This window comes from Salmo trutta, chromosome 27 (assembly GCF_901001165.1).
Source record: "Salmo trutta chromosome 27, fSalTru1.1, whole genome shotgun sequence".
In the NCBI taxonomy this organism is placed as follows: domain Eukaryota; kingdom Metazoa; phylum Chordata; class Actinopteri; order Salmoniformes; family Salmonidae; genus Salmo; species Salmo trutta.
Window position 1 is genome coordinate 11,634,527 of NC_042983.1, and position 24,622 is coordinate 11,659,148.

General features: G+C 46.1%; 1 protein-coding gene across 5 annotated transcripts in view; it reads right to left on the reverse strand.

Annotated features, from left to right (window-relative positions):
- Nucleotides 1-24,622, reverse strand: part of LOC115164308 (armadillo repeat protein deleted in velo-cardio-facial syndrome) — a 242,154-nt gene that overhangs the window by 127,705 nt on the left and 89,827 nt on the right. For 4 of the 5 annotated variants that reach the window (XM_029716653.1, XM_029716651.1, XM_029716649.1 and 1 more), the window contains exons 3-5: nt 12,612-12,720; nt 4,384-4,481; nt 3,428-3,710 (exon numbers count right to left, since the gene is read on the reverse strand). In XM_029716653.1, coding sequence (XP_029572513.1) covers nt 3,428-3,652 — 225 coding nt within the window. In that variant the 5' untranslated portion in view covers nt 3,653-3,710; nt 4,384-4,481; nt 12,612-12,720. Of the gene's footprint in view, nt 1-3,427; nt 3,711-4,383; nt 4,482-12,611; nt 12,721-24,622 lie in introns of those variants that run through there. The other variant, XM_029716654.1, reaches the window with a different exon arrangement.

Consider the following 24,622-nt stretch of genomic DNA (forward strand, 5'->3'; position numbering starts at 1 on the left):
TTAACCGGATAATGAATTGCACCCACCTGGTGTCCCAGGTCTAAATCAGACCCTGATTAGAGGGGAACAAATGAAAAAACTGCGTTTGAGAACAAGAGTTGCGTTTGAGGGGTATAAACCATTTTGGTCATGAATTTTGGAATGTTTTGGAACCACCTTGTCAAAGGCTTGCATCCAAAACAGTAGAACTGGAGAACAACAAGGCAGGACAGAAAACAGTGTCAGCTGCTCGCTATAGAGCCCAACCCCTCTCTGGAGTTAGAGAGAGCTCCGTCTAAATCAATTTTATTAAGAACATACTCGCTGTTCCATTAATCAGACCGACTGCTTCTCCTCTCTGACCCCAACTTTAAATAACAGATGGGCCCATCGATTGCTACCCCTACGCTGACGACTGGGAGCCCCCGAGCAAAAGGCCGCTGACCCCTGGACCATTTAATCCATCATGCAGGGAGGAAAGAGGGTGTGTGTGTGTGTGTGAGCAGAAAGGTAAGGAGAGTCGGATGCCTTACTTCGTCCAACAGAGAGCCGGGTACATTCCTCCATCCTCATATATACAGCGCATTCGGAAAGTATTCAGACCCCTTGACTTTATTCACATTTTGTTACATTATAGCCTTATTCTAAAATGGATTACATTATTTTCAGTCTACACACAATGTCCCCAAAATGGCAAAGCGAAAACAGGTTTTTAGAAATGTTTGCAAATGTATTCAAAATAAAAAACAGAAATAACTTATTTACGTAAGTATTCAGACCCTTTGCTATGAGACTTGAAATTGATCATCCTTGTGATGTTTCTACAACTTGGAGTGTACCTGTGGTAAATTCAATTGATTGGACATGATTTGAAAAAAGGTACCCCCTTGTCTATATAAGGTCCCACAGTTGACAGTGCATGTCAGAGCAAAAACCAAGCCATGATGTCGAAGGAATTATCCGTAGAGCTCCGAGGCACAGATCTGTGGAAGGGTACAAAAATAATTCTGCAGCATTGGAGGTCCCAAGAACACAGTGGCCTCCATCATTCTTAAATAGTAGTTTGGAATCACTAAGACTCTTACTAGAGCTGGCCACCCGGCAAAACTGAGCAATCAGAGAAGGGCCTTGCTCAGGGAGGTGACCAAGCGCCCAATGGTCGCTCCACAGTAATTCTGTGGAGATGGCAGAGCCTTCCAGAAGTACAACCATCTCTGCAGCACTCCACCAATCAGGCCGTTATGGTAGATTGGCCAGACAGAAGCCACTCCTCAGTAGAAGGCAGATGACAGTCCGCTTGGAGTTTGCCAAAAGGCACCTAAAGGACTCTGACCATGAGAACCAAGATTCTCTGGTCTGATGAAACCAAGATTGAACTCATTGGCCTGAATGCCAAGCATCACGTCTGGAGGAAACCTGACACCATCCCTACGATGAAGCATGGTGGTGGCAGCATCATGCAGTGGGGATGTTTTTCAGCGGCAGGGACTGCGAGACAAGTCAGGAGAGGGAAAGATGAACAGCACAAAGCACAGAGATCCTTGATGAAAATCTACTCCAGAGCGCTCAGGACCTCGGACTAGGGCGAAGGTTCACATTCCAGCAGGACAACGACCCTAAGCACACAGCCAAGACAATGCAAGAGTGGTTTTGGGACAAGTCTCAATGTCCTTGAGTGGCCCAGCCAGAGACCGGAATTGAACCCGATCAAATATCTCTGGAGCGACCTGAAAACAGCTGTGCAACAACGCACCCCATCCAACCTGACAGAGCTTGAGAGGATCTGCAGAGAAGAATGGGACAAACTCCCCAAATACAGATGTGCCAAGCATGTGGCGTCATACCCAAGAAGACGTGAGGCTGTAATCGGTGCCAAAGGTGCTTCAACAAAGTACTGAATGAAGGGTCTGAATACTTATGTAAATGTGATATTTCAGTTTATTTGTAATAAATACAAACATTTCTAAAAACCTGTTTTTACGTTGTCATTATAGGGTACTGTGTGTAGACTGAGGAGGAAAAAAATTACATTTTAATCAATTCTAGAATAATCAAAATGTGGAAAAAGTCAAAGGGTCTGAATACTTAACGAACGCACTGTACAACCTCATGGTGTAACGTAGGCTCCGTCCATGGTTCAGCCAGCCAGCCAGCCAGCCAGCCAGCCAGCCAGATAGATAGGATAGAGAGCCTCATGATGAGCCAGCTTTGCTGCCAAGCCAAGCATGCAGGTGCCTTCTGCAGCCCTTGGGGCAGACGGCAGAGCAGGCGAACCACAATGATGATCAACATCCCCGTCCCTGCCATCCACTCCACACTCCATCAGGTAATTACACGGGGATGAATAAATCATGGTTATTCACCGAAACAGTACAACAAAATATATATTTTTTAATTTACAAAACAATTAATTGCGGCCCAGCCAATTTGCTGCAGTGTTTACGAGCGGTTTGGAGCGAGCAGTCCAGACTGGTTCATTGTGAATGAGCTACGTTTAAAGAGCAGTGGGGTGTGTAAAACGTTGAGCGGGCCTGTGTGTGGCGGGCCGTTCCACACAATTGACCCCACGATGCAGAGAGACAGGTGACGGGCCATAGCAGTTAGCCAGCCGTGAGTGATGGGCTGGGCTGCCACGCTTGAGACTTAATCATCTCTTATGCCATCTAAAATGGCAACGAGCCAGAGAAATTAACGTTGGCACAATCTGTGAAGAAGAAATACATTTTGGGAGGAATATTCTAAAAGCAGTGCATGCATGGAAATGCCCATCCGCAAGGGTTAGTGCACACACATACCTGTTCCCAATGATTTGGTTTTAAAACCAAGACCGTGAGCAATAGTGTTCTTTCTGTATAAGATCTAACACTTGACCTTACGATTTAATGACAGAGGAAATTGCGGCAGTAACATTTCCCTCCCTTGGTCTGTTCATGCGGGAGTTTGCTCTGTACTATAAATCAAACGGGCATTTCGATGACATTTCAGCGGATCATGTCTGCCTCACTTCACATCTCCTTTAACACACCCCCAGCCAGAGAGGTCCGTACTCCACTCCCAGGCCCAGCCAAGGCCCGACCAAGACCTAAACTTCCTTCAGCCACAGACAGAATTGGATGAACAGACAAGATCCAATCAACAGCAAGACCACAAAACAATATCAAAAGAGCACTGGGTAGAAGGCGATGGGATCACCACATCACATTGTAATGATTACGTCACCATCCAGGCAGCACAACAGATCAGGAATAACATAAGGGCTTGGATCAGCTGCCAGCCGCCCAGGAGAAAGAGATGGCGTCACCACACATCGCCTCGAGTGCAATGAGCCAAATACATATGGTGGTGTAGAGCGATGGAATGAGAGCGGCCAGAGCAGCTCAAATGGAGGGGGATTGGATAGTCGGAGTAAGGGAGTTAGGGGCAGGCGGGGCGTGCTGGCATGATTTACCTGCATCACCACCTGCTGCCAGGCCAGGGGTTGGCTGTTGGGTGGCAGGTTAGCATTAGGCCCAGTCCCACCCAGCCTGTCGGCTGTTATGTTGGAACGCTCCAGCTGCAGGGAGACGTTGCGTCGCTCCTCCTCCAGCGCCCGGGTCAGACGCTCGAAACGCGCCTCCTGCTCTTTCACCGAAGCCAGGATACTGGCGGCCGAGCACACCTCATAGTCCTCCATGGCTGAGGGTGGCCGGATGTTGAGTCAGGGGAGCAGGGCTCGGTTGGACTGAGCTGAGCTTTAATAGGTAGATCAGAGGTCAGGAGGGAGGGGATGGAGAGAAGGAGGGGGTCACCGGGTCATTACCGACACACAACCTGTCTGACATGGTTACTTGATGGCTGTATTCTACTAAACACGAAGGTGCCTATGAAGACAGAAGAACAACATTTTTTTAAACACTTACACAGAGTGAGCCAAATACACAGTCCCACATACATGTCAAAACATGGATGAGCATTGAACACAATTGCAAACAATCTTCAAATAGACAATTGGCGGTGGTTCAGGATGAGGTGATTTTCCTCCACAAATGTCTGTGTCTTACTTCACTTGGTAGCGCTATCAATGCAACTGCTCATTTCCAGTACATGCACATGCCCAGCATTGATGCATGTGGAAGAGACCCACAGTACATTTCCACGGGCATACACCCAAGACGTGCATGCTCCACAACTTGACTTGCCAACCATGCCTATATGATACTGTTCCCGTCACGAGCTTCCGTAAACAGACACAAAATGATGTATAGCCTATGTCACTGTCAAACACTGGTATCAATAATGGATGGAGGAACGATATCAAGGGAGTTGATCACGTAACAAATGAGAGTAAGGATACAGTACATCAAGTGTCATACACACAACTGTGCACACAAACACACAGATGCACAGGGTGTTATGAATACACACCTAGTAGATTGGTAGACAGAGCAGTTAGATAACAGGCATCCCCCTCTGTAGAGACAGTAAACGGAGTGGAAGAGCCTGATGGTTAGAAGGAAGAAAAGCTGGGAAAAAAGGGATAAGAAAGGGGAAGAGAATGAGATTTTAGATCAGACGGGTTGAAACAGATATGACAGCATTGTTTTCAAGGTCCAGAAAGTCAAGTGGGGAAAGAGATGCATCACTGAGCAATAACAAACTCATAACACATGCTGTATTCCATCTGAAACCACACAAGGACATCTATCAACTCATCTTTGAACTAACTACAACAGAGAGCGTGAGAAGAGAGCGAGCGAGCGAGCGAAAAGGAGGGAGAGCGAGCGAGCGAGCGAGCGAAAAGGAGGGAGAGCGAGCGAGCGAGCGAAAAGGAGGGAGAGCGAGCGAGCGAGCGAAAAGGAGGGAGAGCGAGCGAGCGTGAGAAAAGGAGAGCGAGCGAGCGAGCGTGAGAAAAGGAGAGCGAGCGAGCGAGCGTGAGAAAAGGAGAGCGAGCGAGCGAGCGAGCGTGAGAAAAGGAGAGCGAGCGAGCGAGCGAGCGTGAGAAAAGGAGAGCGAGCGAGCGAGCGAGCGTGAGAAAAGGAGAGCGAGCGAGCGAGCGAGCGTGAGAAAAGGAGAGCGAGCGAGCGAGCGAGCGTGAGAAAAGGAGAGCGAGCGAGCGAGCGAGCGAGAGAAAAGGAGAGCGAGCGAGCGAGCGAGAGGAGCGAGCGAGCGAGCGAGCGAGAGAAGAGCGAGCGAGCGAGCGAGAGAAGAGCGAGCGAGCGAGCGAGAGAAAATGAGAGCGAGCGAGCGAGCGAGAGAAAAGGAGAGCGAGCGAGAGAGCGAGAGAAAAGGAGAGCGAGCGAGCGAGAGAAAAGGAGAGCGAGCGAGCGAGAGAAAAGGAGAGCGAGCGAGCGAGAGAAAAGGAGAGGAGCGAGCGAGAGAAAAGGAGAGCGAGCGAGCGAGAGAAAAGGAGAGCGAGCGAGCGAGCGAGAGAAAAGGAGAGCGAGCGAGCGAGAGAAAAGGAGAGCGAGCGAGCGAGCGTGAGAAAAGGAGAGCGAGCGAGCGAGCGAGAGAAAAGGAGAGCGAGCGAGCGAAAGGGAGAGCGAGCGGGCGAGCGAAAAGGAGAGCGAGCGGGCGAGCGAGAGAAAAGGAGAGCGAGCGGGCGAGCGAAAAGGAGAGCGAGCGGGCGAGCGAGAGAAAAGGAGAGCGAGCGGGCGAGCGAGAGAAAAGGAGAGCGAGCGAGCGAGCGAGCGAAAAGGAGAGCGAGCGAGCGAGAGAAAAGGAGAGCGAGCGAGCGAGCGAGAGAAAAGGAGAGCGAGCGAGCGAGCGAGCGAGCGAGAGAAAAGGAGAGCGAGCGAGCGAGAGAAAAGGAGAGCGAGCGAGCGAGAGAAAAGGAGAGCGAGCGAGCGAGAGAAAAGGAGAGCGAGCGAGCGAGCGTGAGAAAAGGAGAGCGAGCGAGCGTGAGAAAAGGAGAGCGAGCGAGCGTGAGAAAAGGAGAGCGAGCGAGCGAGCGTGAGAAAAGGAGAGCGAGCGAGCGAGCGAGCGTGAGAAAAGGAGGCGAGCGAGCGAGCGTGAGAAAAGGAGAGCGAGCGAGCGAGCGTGAGAAAAGGAGAGCCGAGCGAGCGACGTGAGAAAAGGAGAGCGAGCGAGCGAGCGAGCGAGCGAGCGTGAGAAAAGGAGAGCGAGCGAGCGAGCGAGCGTGAGAAAAGGAGAGCGAGCGAGCGAGCGAGAGAAAAGGAGAGCGAGCGAGCGAGCGAGAGAAAAGGAGAGCGAGCGAGCGAGCGAGAGAAAAGGAGAGCGAGCGAGCGAGCGAGCGTGAGAAAAGGAGAGCGAGCGAGCGAGCGAGCGTGAGAAAAGGAGAGCGAGCGAGCGAGCGATAGAAAAGGAGAGCGAGCGAGCGAGCGAAAAGGAGAGCGAGCGAGCGAGCGAGAGAAAAGGAGAGCGAGCGAGCGAGCGTGAGAAAAGGAGCGAGCGAGCGAGCGTGAGAAAAGGAGAGCGAGCGTGAGAAAAGGAGAGCGAGCGAGCGAGCGAGCGTGAGAAAAGGAGAGCGAGCGAGCGTGAGAAAAGGAGAGCGAGCGAGCGAGCGAGCGAGCGAGCGAGCGTGAGAAAAGGAGAGCGAGTGAGCGAGCGAGCGAGCGAGCGTGAGAAAAGGAGAGCGAGCGAGCGAGCGTGAGAAAAGGAGAGCGAGCGAGCGTGAGAAGGAGAGCGAGCGAGCGAGCGAGCGAGCGAGCGTGAGAAAAGGAGAGCGAGCGAGCGAGCGTGAGAAAGGAGAGCGAGCGTGATAAAAGGAGAGCGAGCGAGCGAGCGTGAGAAAAGGAGAGCGAGCGAGCGAGCGTGAGAAAAGGAGAGCGAGCGAGCGAGCGTGAGAAAAGGAGAGCGAGCGAGCGAGCGTGAGAAAGGAGAGCGAGCGAGCGAGCGTGAGAAAAGGAGAGCGAGCGAGCGAGCGTGAGAAAAGGAGAGCGAGCGAGCGAGCGTGAGAAAAGGAGAGCGAGCGAGCGAGCGTGAGAAAAGGAGAGCGAGCGAGCGAGCGTGAGAAAAGGAGAGCGAGCGAGCGAGCGTGAGAAAAGGAGAGCGAGCGAGCGAGCGTGAGAAAAGGAGAGCGAGCGAGCGTGAGAAAAGGAGAGCGAGCGAGCGTGAGAAAAGGAGAGCGAGCGAGCGTGAGAAAAGGAGAGCGAGCGAGCGTGAGAAAAGGAGAGCGAGCGGGCGTGAGAAAAGGAGAGCGAGCGGGCGTGAGAAAAGGAGAGCGAGCGAGAGAGGGTGAGAAAAGGAGAGCGAGAGAGCGTGAGAAAAGGAGAGCGTGAGAAAAGGAGAGCGAGAGAGCGTGAGAAAAGGAGAGCGAGAGAAAGAGTTAGCATGGCAGGAGATGCAGATATGTTGACTAGAATCCTGAGCAGGTTGGATTGCAATATGTGTGTGCGCGGGTGTGAGTCCATATGCGCACATGTATAAAAAACTCCCTGTTCTCCATATAGGAACTAGAGGGTGAGAGTCAGAGAGAGAGACCCCTATTCCCTTTGAAGCGAACAATCCCCTTTGATGTTTGTTTCTGGCTGATCAATTATTTATCCAGAATGTAGAATGGTCTGACACCACTCAAAGTAAAGCCGAATGGAGGAGCTCATGTCACTTGAAGTTGAGCCGGTGATGGATCAGGGAGTGTTGCGATGGGATGAGGGGTGTGGTGGTGCAGTGGTAGTTTGGTGTTGACGGGGGCTTTTTCCTTGTTGTTTTCTTTCTCCACAGACAAACCTGAGAGGCCTGATAAAGGCTATGCCCACTATCACAAATCCTAATCTGTACTTTTCGGGACTATTCCTTTTCAAAGAGATCGGGTGGGGTGGGGGGGGGGCTTACTGGATATGTTTGCCACCGCTTTCAACATCAAAAGTGTGGTTCTGGTCTATGGTAAATAAAGTATAATACTTGTCTAGCCTAGCGGCCACCATTTTATCTACGTTTTGAGATGGCTCACTAACTATCACTTTCAGCTATGTTGATTGGACACAGTTGATAGACTCCTGGACAGGGTAAGTCCAGTGTTTCACCCTCCCTTGGGGCTAGAGAGGGGGACAGGTGCCAGGGCAGGGACCATGGGCGCTAGCTAGCTGCTCCCCTCCTGATTCACAAGAGGAATATGGAAGGCATGTGAGCTACGCCCAGAGAGTTTATCATTACCGTTAACTCCTGGCCACTCTGAAAATAGCCCAGAGTACCCAGGCAGTGAATTTGAAGAATTCCCCCCTCAAAACACAAGGCTGGTTTAAGACTTTACCACAGCAGATGTTTGCTAATGGTCTGGGGCTGAAGGGACAGGGAGAAGAGATCACGCCAATGTCTCCCCCTGCTTAACACCATCCACCAATCACCAACACCCCTGTTATCCACGCCACTAAGTCCAAAACACACTGGGATGCCAAGCATGTCATTGTGTGGTGATAACATTATTGAAGAAAGGGTGTAACTCATTTTCATAACATTCAAAGCTGAAAGATTAAAACGTAATTAACTTAATTCCACAAAGGATGTGATAGATTTGACTGCTCTAATGAGGTAACCACTCAAAGGGAAAATCAGTGTATATTCTGTTCTACCACAGAGGGAACGCAGAATACAGCACTTGCTCTGAGGCCGAGTCCTGAGTCCCAGTTATGCCGGTGCGGAGCTTTTCCTAAAGGATAAATGTGTTAACAGCACAAACATGGGCCTGTATTGTGCTCAAAATAGCCTGGTAATAAATGTAATCACACGCCCACACTTCCAGCATGGTGGTGGTCCTGACGGGGAGATGCAGCCAGCCAGCCAGCCAGCCAGCCAGCCAGCCGCACTCTTCAAAGCCCTCCCCTCCCCAGGAGAACTCAGCTAGAAATCCTCCCCACCAGTGGTGTAGTGAGCCATGCCTGGAGAAGTGGGTATTCTGCAATTTTGCCCCAAAAAATCCCAAATGGCGTGCCCAGTGAAGGAAAGGCACCCTGTGTAAAAAATTATGAGAAACGGTGACGTACACATTAAGCTGTTAACTGACTCAGAAATTCACATGTAAGTTAAAGATTTATTTATTTTTTGCTCAGTCAATTTGTTGTCAAAAACAACATTTGATGTTCTAAGTCCAGAACCATGCTTAAACCACATCAGGAGACCACTGAGGTCTGGGAAAAAATCAAGTAAATGTTCATCTTTGAGCATAGTTACCCTTTAATTCAAGTGCACTGGCATATAGCACTGTTGTTTGGTTAGCAGCATTTCTTTAGCACACATGAGATGGAGTTTGAGCAATTAATGGCCACTGGATTGATGCAAATAATCATGATAAGCTACTTTGCAGTTAACATGCATTTTAAGTTTTTGGTAAAGCCTTTGCATCTACCATCAGACAGTTATGCCTATCATTAGCACCGCGATATTTTCCCTGTTCCTGAAACCTGGATGTTTTACTTCATATTATGAGGCATGTCTTGCCTTGCTTCAAAGTAGCCTAACCAAAATCCCACCATAGAAATAAGCCAATTATTTTATAAAAGACTTCCTTATACTGTACGATTTCTCCTGTTCTATTGGTTCTTTTATTAACCAGCTTTCATTGTCTAGCAGCCAAAGGCAGTATCCTAGTCATATTAGCAAGCCGTGATAGTTGTCGCATCTTTAGATCTTCCCTCTTCCAAAATTTCTAACAGATATTTCCTTATGTCCATGAAACCTCGCATGTGTGGTGCACATTTTAGAATGCTGTTTTGTCGCAAATTGCGTTTTGGAGGCCTAACGCTGAGTGCACATTGCTAAGCTTAAAATGTGAAGAAATAAGAGTTGAGCTACATTTTATGCTAAACATTCTGATCTGTTCCATCAGCCTTATTAACTGATACGGCGTATACCTCCCGTCCACTACGCTCGTGGGGATTATGGAGGAAGTATATGCAATGCCCACAACACAAATTGTGCCTTGGTGTTTTCCTTTTGCAACCAGGGCAGAGTAAAGCAACACTAACCTCCACAAATGCTGTTTACATTGATATCCATACTGAATGAAGCACTTAAGGAGCTCATGTGCACACTCAACTTTTTCACTTAATTTAAAAAAGGGGGAAATTAAGTTAAAATGTTTTATGCAACCGGGCCCAGGTCTTTTGGAATTTTAGAATGGAATGTCAAATGGCAATACAAGGGCTCCAGTCATTTCAGTAAACATCTTGATGAGGCCCTTCACTGTTCAGTGTACAGCCTTGGCCATTCAAATACACCTATAGCCACCCACATCCACCCCAACTCCGCCTTGAGAACATAGGACAAATATAATCAAATCGCTGCTACTGCCTTTTGCTACTGCCTCAGCCCAACTTCTTTAAAAAGTGTCAGAATTTAAACCAAGGTTGGATTAGTATTGCCTCATTAGCATTATAGCCTCCTCCAAAAGAGCTTTGAATGATACATTAAGACGTTCAGTGCAAATTAATTATGACCCACTTTGAGAGGACTCAACCAGGAACAAAGAGATAGAGCCTGGCTTTATATTGCATTATAGAGGCGCCCCCCCCCCCCCCCCCCCCTCCCCCAAAACCCCAGATGTGGGGTGGGCTGAGTGGGAAGGAGTACAGGGGAAATGGTGTGTGGGGTGTAGAGAGTGGTGGGGGAGGGTTGTTGAGGGTAATTGAGTGAGACCAGCAGTGCCTGGTATCCTGATGGAGCTAAAAGGGATAGGCTGGAAACCTGACTGTCAAGTCCCCCATTTCAAGGCCCTATAATTGCAGCTTAAATGAATTCCTTGTCTAAACCCATCTGATGCCCATCTGAGAAGGGAGGTCTCAATGGCACAAAGGGCTACCTAAAACACCTGATCCTGTGTGTGTGTGTGTGTGTGTGTGTGTTGTTGGGGTCAGCCTGCCCCTCAGCCCACCTGAGCTCTCTGATGGATAATACATTCAAACAATTAGACGCCAAATTGGAGACATTAGGAGGCATCATTCAGAAATGTAAACAAGCACTGAATTCCTGGTCCTTATTCTTAATACCAAATGGCACCCTCTTCCCTTTATAGTGCACTACTTTAGACCAGGGCCCATAGTGTTCTGGTAAAAGTAGCACACTATGTAGGAAATAGGGTGCCATTTGGGATGCAGCTGGTGATATTTCTTTCAGATTGTCCAAAATGTCAAAGCATTTATGTGGGAATGTCTAGTAGTGATTAATCCTAATGTCAGAAATTCAGTTTAGGCTTCAGGAGTCTTTTATCATGTTGAATGGCCAGAAAATTGCCGGAATTATTCCCAAACTTGAAGAAAACCTCCCTATTTTGAATGGAATTGTGGTTAAAAATGACAGTTTTACATTATGCCTTCAGTGTTGGGCTTTTCAACATTTCGTCTACTAAAAACAGAGAAAGTATGAAAGGACAAAATAACGGGGGAAGGGTAATATTTTCATTTGAGACTGAATAAAAAAAGAGTAGTATTTAATTTTGTGCTCTCATCATCATCCACTCTGAGCTGGGAAAACATTTCCAGAGAAAAACAAGGGTAACGGAGAGAGAAGAGTGCTTCATTATGAGTTGCGCGCTGCACAAATGGCAGTCGGAGTGAGAATGAAGAAAGGCTAGCATTAGCGATTAATAGGTATTGGCTCTAGCAACGCAGCAGGCCATTAGCTACCAAGAACAGTCACTTCTAATGCCTAATATTCTAAAAGGCATTAAAAACGCAATGGTACCAACAAAAGCCTATCAGCCCATTTTAAATAGCTTCGTAACAGAACAGGTAATCTAGTTTGACTTTAAAGATGTGTGTGTGACTGCCTTGGTCTCAGGGCTTCCACACAGATTATTTTTTGTCTCTCATCGAGACAAAAAAAATGTAAAAAATTCAGCCACCCTATCCTCAGTATCCTCCCTCCAATTTGGGATTCAAAGCGCCTGTCCTCTATGGAAATGTAAAGTGAATGATAATCCACTGTTGGGTATAGCAATGCCAGGATAAGCAAAGCTTAGCGAGGAGTGTGGCGAACCATTGCTGAAAAGTTTCAAACTCTAAGAAAGTAAGTAATTGTTTACGATCGATTCACTTCCACCTTTTATCTTCGAAGCTCTTCTCTGTGTGGAAACCCTGAGACCTACACAGTCACACACACACACACTGGTATTTTTACTCGTATTTCCACACACACATAAGTCTTTGCTCATGCTTTCACAGAGAGAGTGGGCTCCCAGAGCAGCTCATCTCTCAACATAAAGGATAAAGCTAGGTCTACCTCTTATCAGCGTAGACCAACATTGTATACATCTCTCTCTGGACAGTATTTTCAGTAAGCTAGTTCATCATATTAGCCAGAATGTTACAGTGTGGCATCAAATAAGGGACTTTTCTATATCTGTTACATTACACTCAATTAGAGAGAATACATGTGATGCCGGTATTTACAGCCAAGATGAAAGAAAAAAACGGGATGAAAAAAAGGAGCACATCTTTCAAAGAAGTGCACGAAATCCACATTGCAATTACTGTCAACTTAAAGTATCTAAAACCACACTGCCTACTTCAAACATCAGAAATAACAACAGAATGAAGGCAAGTCGTATCAAAAAGAGAAAAAACAGCAGCAAAAAAGTACACAGTATTCCTCAGATTACAAAAAAGCCCCTCTGTCAGGTAATAGACTCAATGATGTGTTCAATAGAACATTTTTGCAGGCAGGCAGAGACGGAGAGAGGAGTGGCGAAGTGGGGTAGCTACCTTTGATGTTTGTTGGGTCTGTCAGATGGCTGGGGAGTGGACTGGGGGAAGCTCTATTAGAGTTGACGCGTTGCTACGATCCACCTGGGAGATCTGCCTCACACAGCAGCTGCAGCGAAGAGAAAACAAGGACACGGGGAAATAAATAATCAACCAAAACAACCATACCCCTTTACATAATACAACCGCTGCTGGTTCACACACACAGGTACTAGTGGAGGCTCCTCAGAGGAAGAAGGGGAGGAGCATCTTCCTCAGTGATTGTCATAAAAATACAAATTGTAAAACATTTAAAAAGTTATCATTTTTAGATAAAACTATACTAAATATAAATCAAGTCACCAAATAATTGATTTAAACATAATATTTTGCATTGAAGGTCTACAGTAGCCTCAACAGCCCTCTGTAGGGTAGCACCACGCTGTACCTGGAGGACAGCTAGCTTCCGTCCTTCTCTGGGTACATTGACTTCAATACAAAACCTAGGAGGCTCATGGTTCTCACCACCTTCCGTAGACTTACACAGTAATTATGACAACTTCCGGAGAACGTCCTCCAACCTATCAGAGCTCTGCAGCATGAACTGACATGTTATCCACCCAATCAAAGGATCAGAGAATGAATTTAGTACTGAAACCATAAGATACAGCTAGCTAGCACTGCAATGTATAAAGTGTGGTGAGTAGTTGAGTCAAAGAGAGAGAAAGACAATAGTTGAACAGAAGTGAAGAAAATAATCTCTTCCAAAATTGAGAAGCAAGAGAGGTCATTTTTTTCACTTTTGTTTCACTTACTTAGCTAGCAAATGCAGCTAGCTAGTTTAGCCTACTCAAACACAAGGATGCTATGTTAGCTAGCTGGCTATGACTATCCAACAACACTGGAACTCTTCCAAGTCAAGGTAAGCTTATCGTTTTACTAATTTAATGCAACCGGGGCCCAACGGTGTCAGTGCTAAACTGCTTACTGACTGTACACTAATGTTACTGCATGATTTTAGCATGTTTACTAACGCGTTAGTTCTATTAGCTATGTTGACGATGACGTTACTTCAGCTAATATGGTGACAACGATGTAGGCTGTGTGTAGCAGTTATATGGTTTGGCTTGGAAAGGTTCCCTCGCCTGGTCACATACAGCTGATGTGTTGTGCACTGAAGTCCACAAGTGACGAAGGGAAAAGATCAGGAGGAGGAGAGCGCATAGATGCGAGAAGGAATACAACGTGGCTGTTATGAAAGTGAACTGTGTTTACACGTGATCAGGGGTGTATTCATTATGACAATTCGGATTAAAACGGAACAAAAACAAGGATAAACATACCTGAATTTGTCCAATAGAAACTCTATTTTGCAACTGTTGCACCCTCTATCAGCAGGCAAGAGTGTGCGAGGCGGTATTGAATGTGTCACTGTCATCTCAAATTTTTCTTTCGACATGTGTGCACCTACGTTGTAAACGTTCATTCATTGGCTAGGTTGTAGCAACCTCATGACGGGTATAGAGAAAAATTAGAGTATAATGTAGTTGCCTAAATCTATCGTTGTAACATTGAACTGGGTGAATGGAATATGAATGAGTCATCCAATATGCTGTAATAGAAATAAGGCCATGCTCATGAATAAACTAAATCGTCCTCCATCAAACGGCACTGACCGCCACTGGCATGTACACACACACCTCAGTCTGTCACTCTCCCCTGTAACAGAATAGGTCAGTGTGCTAACCTAGTCCCCCCCTCCAACAACCTAATTTGTACAGTAAATGGTTATCCCTTTCTGTTGAAGAGCCACTGGACATGAACCTGTCTAACAGATTAGGGAGTGTCCTCTAGCAGTGGGTCTAATAACCTGACAGGACAGGAGGGCACTGCTACTGCTGGGCAAAGAGTCTTTAAAGGTTTCAGTACTGATGAAATCAGACAAGCCGTGACATGGGTAGACAAACTGCACAACTGCTCCTTACTGCCATAACCTGCTGGTTCGTCTTTGGTTCTGTTTGTAGGGGAGTTTATCACTGTAGCTGGTCCCATCACCAATGCATAATTTCTTGTAACCCAACGTCAGCATTTCTAAAAACAGCTTTTTAGACTCCCGGCCAAATAAGCTTCACGGTACACAATCAGCCAGGTAATGTTATGTTTCATTAACTATGATCGGCAAGGCCCTCAGGTAAATCCTGCATTTATTTTTTTGGTCAACTTTCTCGTTCTGTGCAGGATTAGAATATCTCTACCTCTCCAGGGAATCTCTGCTTCTTTCTCATCAAGGACATTTATGCTTAGAGCACCTTGGATTTCTGGGACAAACATCAAAAAAAGTGCGCTAAGCCTGTGTCCAGGCTGCATTAGTTACCACACCACTCACCCCTCTCCAGTCACAGCCCAGGCAAGGCAAGCCCCCGATGGAGAACTTTAAAATGGGAGATTATACCCAATGCACACAATAACGCAACAAAGTGGCACTTAGGCAACACGCCTTTTAAACTAAATGTGATAAACTCCCTTTACGTGCCCCAATCTCTCCAGGTTTCGTCATGCAGACAAAAGAATGATTGAAGAGGGAATCAAGTTATCCCTAAAAAAAATACAAAAAATAAATCAATGCTATACAGTCTATCCTGTTAAAATCCTTCCCGCCAGACGTCAGTCAGTCCATCTATGACACACCACCAGCATGACTAAGTGTCACCCCTAACATCACTATCCCGGCACTGCAGCTAACTGAAGAAATATCATGCAAATGTTAGTTCCTGATACTGTACTGACTACTGTATTTCAATCCTACATTATTCAGAACCTTGCATATTCTATCACAACTTGTCACAACGCCCCGCACCATTTGGAGGAGGCCCCAGTGTAATTCTCAAATTAATAATGAATGGGTTGGGGGCCTGGCTGACAGATGGTGGTGCATCCCAAATGGCTAGATACTGCACTATATAGGGCTCTGGTTAAAAGTAGTTCACTATATAGGGAACACGGTGCTCTCTATTTGGGACACATCCCATCTGGGGATTGGCTGATTGATCTGGTCGCTTCTCTGCGCTGTCACCAAGGCAATGCAGTGTTTTCTGGGAGGGGAGCTGGCAGGTATGAGTGGCCAAGTTAAAATATCCTCCACCCTCCTCATCCCTCCAGCACTCCTCCTCCCTGATATCAGTGATAGATCAGTGGAGAGGCAGAGAGGTGTGTGTGTCACCAGGTAGGCAATGATGCAGGCCCCTATCTATCTAATACAGTAAATGTAATCATACACACTTAAAATGTTTTCCCTAACTGTGTCCAAGGGGCTGAGTAACTACATACCAGTGTGAATACCATGCTGACAAGCACATTAGACCACATCTACCATTACCATGTACCAAGATTTAAAGACCATTCTACGGAAGCCTCATGGCTTTTATGGACTTTGTCTGCTTCAGTTTGCTCTGATTGAGCCCGCTGCATAGGACCAGTCCAATCTGAAGGAATGTATGGTGAAACTGTATCGAGCAAACTCTCCAAAAGGATACAGTCCATGTGTGCCAATAACAAACAACCTTCACATATTACATATTCCTCAAAGACTAGTAGTCTATTAACTTTGAATTCAAATAACTATGACCTCTACAATGTGCTCTTAAATCCAGCAGGCTTCTCACTTGCCTACAGGTGGAGTCTTATGGAGAGGCCCCCCCAAACCTCATTCAGGTGAGACGACCTTTATTGAAAGCCTGGGCTTAACCGTCATCCCATTCAGACGTGGTGCTGCATGCGTAATACCCTGGGTATTACGCATTTGTCCTACTCATCATCACGGCTCTCATCTCCCCTGTGCCTCTGTGTCAAGCGTCAGGAAAGGGCATAATGAGGGCCGGAAAGAAATGACATTCTGATCCCCCTGATCCGGACGTTATTCTTGAGGGGTTAGGAGAAAGCCTACCACATTTCCATGTATCCAGGTAATCCATTCACCTCGCGCTGATGGGAAAGAAAAAAAAAACAGCCGAAATATTGTACAGAGAAATGTCTGTCCTTCCCATTGTGAAGCCAGTGAGTTCCAAGCTCCTGCAGACCTGAGCAGCTAATTGAGTATTCCAGCTGAAAATTACAGCCCATCATCATTAGGTGCAGCCGGCTGACGGGGCTGCCAACATCAGAAAAAAAAGTAAGAAAGAAATGGTTCAATTTGAGGCTGCTGAGCGTTCATCCCAGAGCTGACCTTCGCCAGCTAGCTTTCCCTTCCCTCATTTATAGACAGGGAGGAAAAAAAGACCTTGCAGCCAGGCAGGCCCATCAAAACTCAGACTGAGGTGGAGAGCGACAGGGAGACAGATCGAAAATGCCCCACCGGCGAAAAGATTTCCTGCCAAAACAAATTGGCAGAGCGCTCTAATATCTGAAGGATTGTGGGAAGGAAGAGAAAGCTGACTTAACAGGGATGTTTGTGGACCCGGAGGCCCTTAGAGTGTCAGAGGACAGCAGAGGAGTTTCTCCATGACCCTGTTCCAATACCGCATCATTCTTTCCTTGTTTCCTTGAGGCAAGGTTACCACCCTGTTATTTCCAACAACCAAGTTAATTCAAAATCTGTGAATACTTGAAGGTTGGGAGGATGGATGCATTACTAAAGTACTCCAACAGGGCCAGAGTCTGCCCCAAAACAGTGAGGTTTTAGCATCTCTGCATCTTATTTCATCAGATACCAGATGGCATTTCATCAGATGCCACCCACCCCTCAACCTCCCCTCTATGATCTTCATAGGGATTGGCATGGCCCGAGTAGCAGAGAGAGAATAATCGATGTTTGCACTCCAAGCCACTCTGTCTGAGATTGCTGTTTGATTACATCACAGCACACCTCACCTCTCTGCCACATACATCTGTACTCCTCATAGGTTCATGCACACAGAATTAATCAGGGGAGAAACAGCCGAACACTGGAGGCTCTAGTTAAGGTGAATGAGTTCTATATGGACACCGGAAGCTCTGGTTCTAAGGTGAAGGAGTTTTATAAGAACACTGGAGGCTCTAGTTCTAAAGGGGAATGAATTCTATTCCTAGTTGGGACAACAGTTCCACTGTGAAGAAAGGTTAAATTTGCTTCGAAGCAACAACTCAAGACCTACAATACAGCCTACAAAAATACCACCTGCCTCCATTTTTTTATTTTACTCTAGAAAAGTATACTTTGATATCATTATTGATATTAATTATCAAACATTATATTGGGGCCAATGTCGGCAACACAGAACCAAATCTGGACTCCGGCCAAGTTCTGCGGAGGACGAGAAGTTACAACAAAAATTGGCAAAAAGGGTCAAACGTTGTCCCTGAAACGGACCACAACAGTTACAGTATAAAACCAGGAAAGAGATCAGTGTTCATTATTACACACACTTCAAAGACAGCACTGGGAATCCGATCAGACAGTGATTAGACAGGAGTGGCAGGAGACTAACTCACTGCAGTATGCATGTGTGTGTTTACTATCCTTGTGGGGACCAAAAGTCTTCACAAGGATAGTAAAACAATGAAAATTTGTAAAAAAGTGGGGACATTTTGCCAGTCTCTACAAGGAAAAAGGCTATTTTAGCCTTAGGGGTTAGGTTTAGGGTTAAGATTAGAGTTAGGTTTAGGGAAAATAAAATGTTGAATGGGAATCAATTGTTTGGTCCCCACAAGAATAGTAAAACAAGTGTGTGTGTGTGTGTGTGTACACATTTGATTTTTTTATTATTTAACTAGGCAAGTCAGTTAGAAAAAAATTCTTATTTTACAATGACGGCCTACCCTGGACGACACTGGGCCAATTGTGCGCCCCCCTATGGGACTCCCGATCACGGCCGGTTGTGATACAGCCCGGGATCGAACCAGGGTCTGTGTGCCACTCGGGAGCCCTCTGTGCGCTTACATGTGTGCGTGTCCGACCCCAGGAGGCTGATTGTGAATTCATCCCAGCGCCCCGTTCTCATCTAGAACATATGGATGATCAGTCTACCTGATGGAGCAACAGAAGTTAGAGCAGGGAGGAGTTTACACGCTGCCAGTTTGAATAAAAGATCCGCGCTGGGATTTGTGCTTGACAGGGCAGCCTAAACCTTGTACTGTTCAATTATGTAACACCAAGTACTGCAACCCAGGAAGGCAAGTGCAGGGCTCTGCTCTCATCGGAATCCATCCAGAGAAACCACGGAGGGAAGCAGGACTTGATCTCAGGTTAGGATGAGAGACGTGTTTATCGGCAGCCAGGAGATCAAAAGCTGCTGAGAGGACATTATCGTCTCTAAGGCTGTCCCCCAAATAATACCTTATCCCCTGCACTACTTTTGACCAAAGCCCAGGTTAAAAGTAGTGCACTATATAGGCAGAAGGCAACATGGGTCCATTTGGGTTACAGTCTTGGTCTATTCCTGGCTGTGGTTGTGCAGAGTGAGGACAAGGGTACTGGTACGCTGTCATAACATTACATAGAAGGTGATTGGGGGGGTTACAGTTCATTAGACGACAATGAACATGTTTCACACCAATTATCATTTAATTAAGAAGGACATATTGTTGGCGAGCAAATAAGAGCACTGGCTGAGGGAAGAAACAACATATTAAATTGGTGAGAATTGTTAAGTCTAATCACTGTAACAAACAAATGAAGTAAAGGAAACTGGAGCCTGACAGTGGAGCTATAAGCTCTAGGGCATTATACTGCATGTGCAGAGTGAGTGTGTGTGTGTGTGTGTGTGTGGTGAAGGTCGTTATAAAGACCATGACACAGACAATGACATCTCCTGTCATCGTTTAAATCAGCCAGCCTTGCTAATTAGCTTCAGACCACTCAGAGGAGAAGAAAGGGGGGTAGGGTGGCGGTTACATATAAGACAGAGACGAGGTGTGTGTGTGTGTGTGTGAGAGATGTGTATATATATACACACACACACACACACACACACACACACACACACACACACAGAAGTGTGTGGAAAGCCCTTCAAAATTGTGGTTTCAGTTATTTCAGCCACACCCCTTGGTGACAGGCGTATAACATTGAGCACACAGCCAAGCAATTGCCAAAGACAAACTTCGGCAGTAGAATGTCCTTACTGAAGAGCTCAGTGACTTCCAACGTGGCAACGTCATAGGATGCCACCATTCCAACAAGTCAGTTCGTCAAATTTCTGCCCTGCTAGAGCTGCCCCGGTCAACATTAAGTGCTGTTATTGTGGAAACATCTATGAGCAACAACGGCTCAGCCACGAAGTGGTTGGCCACACAAGCCCACAGAACGGGGCCGCTGAGTGTTTAAGTGTGTAGCGCGTAAAAATCTGTCCTCGGTTGCAACATTCACTATAGAATTCCAAACTGCCTCTGGAAGTAACGTCAGCACAAAAACTGTTCGTCGGGAGCTTCATGAAATGGGTTTCCATGGCTGAGCAGCCGGCACAAGCCTCAGATCACCATGCGCAATGCCAAGTGACTGGAGTCGTGTAAAGCGTGCCGCCATTGGACTCTCGAGCAGTGTAAACGTCCTCTGAAGTGATGAATCACGCGTCTCCATCTGGCAGTCTGACGGACGAATCTGGGATTGGCGGATGCCAGGAGAACAATACCTGTCCCAATGCATAGTGCCAACTGTAAAATTTGGTGGAGGAGGAATAATGGTCTGGGGCTATTTTTCATGGTTCGGCTAGGTCCCTTAGTTCAAGTGAGGGGAAATCTTAATGCTACTGCATACAATGACATTCTAGACAATTCTGTGCTTCCAACTTTGTGGCAACAGTTTGGGGAAGGCCCAGCATGACAATGCCCCCGTGCACAAAGCGAGGTCCATACAGAAATGGTTTGTCGAGATTGGCGTGTAAGAACTTGACTGGCTTGGACAGAGCCCTGACCTCAACCCCATCGAACACCTTTGGGATTAATTGGAATGCCGACTTCGAGCCACCTAAATCGCCCAACATCAGTGCTGACTTCAATAATGATCGTGGCTGAATGGAAGCAATGTTCCAACATCATCTTCTTCCTAGAAGAGTGGAGGCCGTTGTAGCAGCAAAAGGGGGGACCAACTCCATATTAATGCCCATGATTTTGGAATGAGATGTTTGACGAGCAGGTGTCCACAGGCTTTTGGTCATGTAGTGCGCGTCTCCACTTTTCTCCTCATCTTACAACACGTTGAAATCTCTAGCCTACTGAGAAAGCAATTACTAATCACCAATGAACCCTTTAACAGGAGTTGAGTGATGCTGTCCAAGTCAACTACTGCATTTCATCCCAGGGCTAGCGCATACAGCAGGAAGCTATAGATGTCAGCCCAATGTAATTAACCACAACTTTTACAGTAAGAAAAAAAAAATGTATTTATAGAACGCTGGGTAAGTCACCATTTCCTGAGCTGGCCACGGAAAGGAGAGGCAGCTCCACTGTCATTAACTGCAAACCACTGGTCACCGGAGACTGTGAGCACAAAACAAGATTACGGCTACTCGGTTCGTACTGCTCTTTACAGCCCTGGCTGTATGGATTTCTAACCACACGCTGTAGGTCTTCCTGTTTTGTTCTTCTAGTCACATGTGATTGTTCAGCCAGGAAAAAATAAAGTCCTCATCAGATTATCCCAGAAGTAAATCCAGGTAGCTGCACATTCAATTATTTGAATTCAGAGTTTCCATTCCGTCAGTCATTCAGGAGGAAAAATGAACCTCCTCGTCCAAATAGGAGTTCAAAAAGAATTTGAGGCTTAAATAGAACGCATTATACGTTACTCAGACAGCTGGAGCCAGAGGTTGAATCCCAAATGGCACCCTATTATCTCTTTAGTGCACTACATCTGACCTGCGCCCTGAGGGCGTAGTGCGCTATAAGGGGAATTGGGTAACAATATTTGACACACAGCGACAGTAGTTTCTAAAAAGCATATCCTGGTGAAATATACAGTGAAAACACAGTTCACTGATGCTGAAACTGTGTGTCTTAATATCAGACCTCATAAAAACTAAATCAGGGAAGTGTTAAAGCCAAATGAACCCCGTGTACCTTTAAATAGAAATGCTCACACTAGACTTCATTGAGTTCTAAGTACTCATAGATCCAGAGTATGGCTTGCTTAGGGCATATTTCAGATGGTCTAAGTATTTAGGTCTGCCGTCCCTCTACACGCCACAGACTTCAGTGTAAATGTAATCTATAGTTTGTCAGTATTATTAATTATCCTGGGCCTGTATTCACCAATTGTCTCTGAGTAGGAGTACTCGGGTATCCCGTTTTATTAATTATGATCAAAAAGGCAAAACTGTTCCTAGATCAGCATCCCTGCTCCGAGACACTGGGCACTTGTAGTCTCTACCACATGCCTTAATAACCTTTCCACATGTGAGTTCCAATTATCTCTAACGCCCCCCCCCCAGCAGCGTTAGTTTTTTTAATGTGTGATGTCAGAATGCTCTTACTGTTCCAAAATGTGTATTTGTTATGCAACAGGACAATTAACCCGCACTGCCCTCAAACCAAGACACACTTCATGCTAATTATCCATAGGCTCTCTTTCAACTTGTCAATTAGAAATTATTTTATAAGAGTTTGAATTGAGGTGTTCCACCTCCTCATTGATTCACACAGAAGTATGCCATTTCACAGTTGCCGAGAATTTATGTTTGAGGCTTTACTGTACCTGACAAACTTCTCTCTTCAATGAGAGCCCAAGAACCTCCCAAGTGTTTCCCATGATCAAGTACGCAGGCATTTGCACAGTCTAGCGCAAAGCTTTCCCCCCTGGCTGGCGCTCGCATTGCCTTCATTGTTGTTTTCCTTACAAATAATAGGACTGTGTTTGACTAAAACTGTTTGTGAGAGAAAAAAAAGGGTGTTGCCATTTCAAATGCTGACTGTTGCGTCAATCAAAACTGGACATTCCAAATAATCGTTCTAATCACACCGGTTTAAGCGTCCGCTGCACATGTGTGTTGGTACATGTCAAAAGGTTAATGTGACAGAAACCAATTGAGATGGGCTTTCTGAGAGGCGGGAGGTTGAAGGGAAGACCGAGGGAAAAGATGTAGGAGGTAATGGGATTCTCATTAATGTTTCATGGATATTATTTCTCTTCCAGGCACTGTGGTTCTTTTCTGGAGAGGGGAGGAGGTTGAGGTGGGTTGATGGGGGGGTTAACTGACAGACAGACAACCAGTTGTCATGACTCTCCTTGGTGAGGATCAAAAAGGACACCCATTGGCTAGGCAAATGTTTGAGGATAGCCAGACCCCCCCCCCATGAGCTAATTGTTACATTATTAATTTAAATCGAGTGTCAAGTAAACATAGTAGGTAATTATTCGATAAATAACAGTCATCACATTAATGATAGTCACGTCATGACACGACACCGTCTTACTGAGTCAGTCTGAGTTGTCAGACAGATTTCATCATCCTGCTCCTTTACTGAACAGACTCTGTGCTTTTGGTTGCAATTTTTTTATTACATATTTGGAGGCCATGCATGAATGTGCAATTCATATGAATTGTTAAGAGACAAACGGCATATGTGGGAAGATTGTTATTCTGTGCCTTACCCCGGTAACTCCCTGTTACAGGATTAGATTGAGTAGAACCCACAGTCCAGGCCAACTTGAGGCTGCCAATGCATTTCAGTAATGCCTGAGTTTTATAGGTACAATTTACAGCCAGTGTCAGGGCTTTGGGACTTAGCCTGGACACACCAACAATCAAAACCTTGTTTCCCAATAGAATCATTCAGTGTTTCATGCCAACGACAATATATTTGTTTTCATTCAAACAGACTACAATGCTATTTTGTATTCCAAGAGCTATTGTGAAGATGGCCAAGTAAGTGATAAATAACAACACTATAGACCTACATTGAAAAATAAATACTGTATCCACCACAGTGATGGCAATGCAAAGTCACGAGAATGTTCTAGAACGTTGGTGTTATTACGTTCCATGTCATGTTGTCCTGTGGTTCTCGTGGTCATGGTTTGATGGAAAGCTGGCGACTACTCAACAGATATCACGACAGGTACATCAGAGCTGACAAACAGCAGGCATTGAAAAGAAGAAGACACATCCATGAGAGAGGGAGAGTGTTCGAGATAGAGGCCATATCCATTTGGCAGACGTTTGTGATTTCTGTAGCACCGCTCCCTCTCCCTGTGACATTAAAATGAGACAAACCTGGAATTACCTCAAGTGCTCAAACCAAACATCAGGTGCAACATAACAGCAAACTGCCATTTGAGGGTTTTAACACGGGTTGACAAGACAGGCTGCCACTACAGAATGTCCAGGACAACAAGAATGTACCACGCTCGGCTGAACACATCCAACACACAGCTGAACACAGAAAACACACAGCTGAACACATCCAACACACAGCTGAACACAGAAAACACACAGCTGAATACATCCAACACACAGCTGAACACAGAAAACACACAGCTGAACACAGAAAACACACAGCTGAATACAGAAAACACACAGCTGAATACATCCAACTGAATACATCCAACTGAATACATCCAACACACAGCTGAATACATCCAACACACAGCTGAATACAGAAAACACACAGCTGAATACAGAAAACACAGCTGAATACAGCATGAGAAAATGTGAGATCTCCTGTGAGTCTATAAAACAGACTACTTTCTCCCTCTCATCTTTCACAACAATTCCCTCTTAATCTATTCAAAGATGGGAGAATTACTCGGAGCCATCTTGGAGATTTTACAGCAAACCCTTGGCTCGGTCGTGTGGGGTGGAGCAGGCGGTCTGCTCAGGAACACCAATTAATAACTCTGCCTCGTCCCAAGACGGAGAGAAACTTTGAGGAGAGGCCACAGGGACAGCATGGGGAATACCATACACACACACAGCCAGGCAACATCAGAGATCCTATAATAGGATCTCTATGGGTTACATGAATTCATCGGTTCAAAACACAATGTCATTACTTGTTTTTAGAAAAAATAAATCCAATTCGGCTGCCAATTTCTATTCCTTGGTATTAAAATCAGATATGAG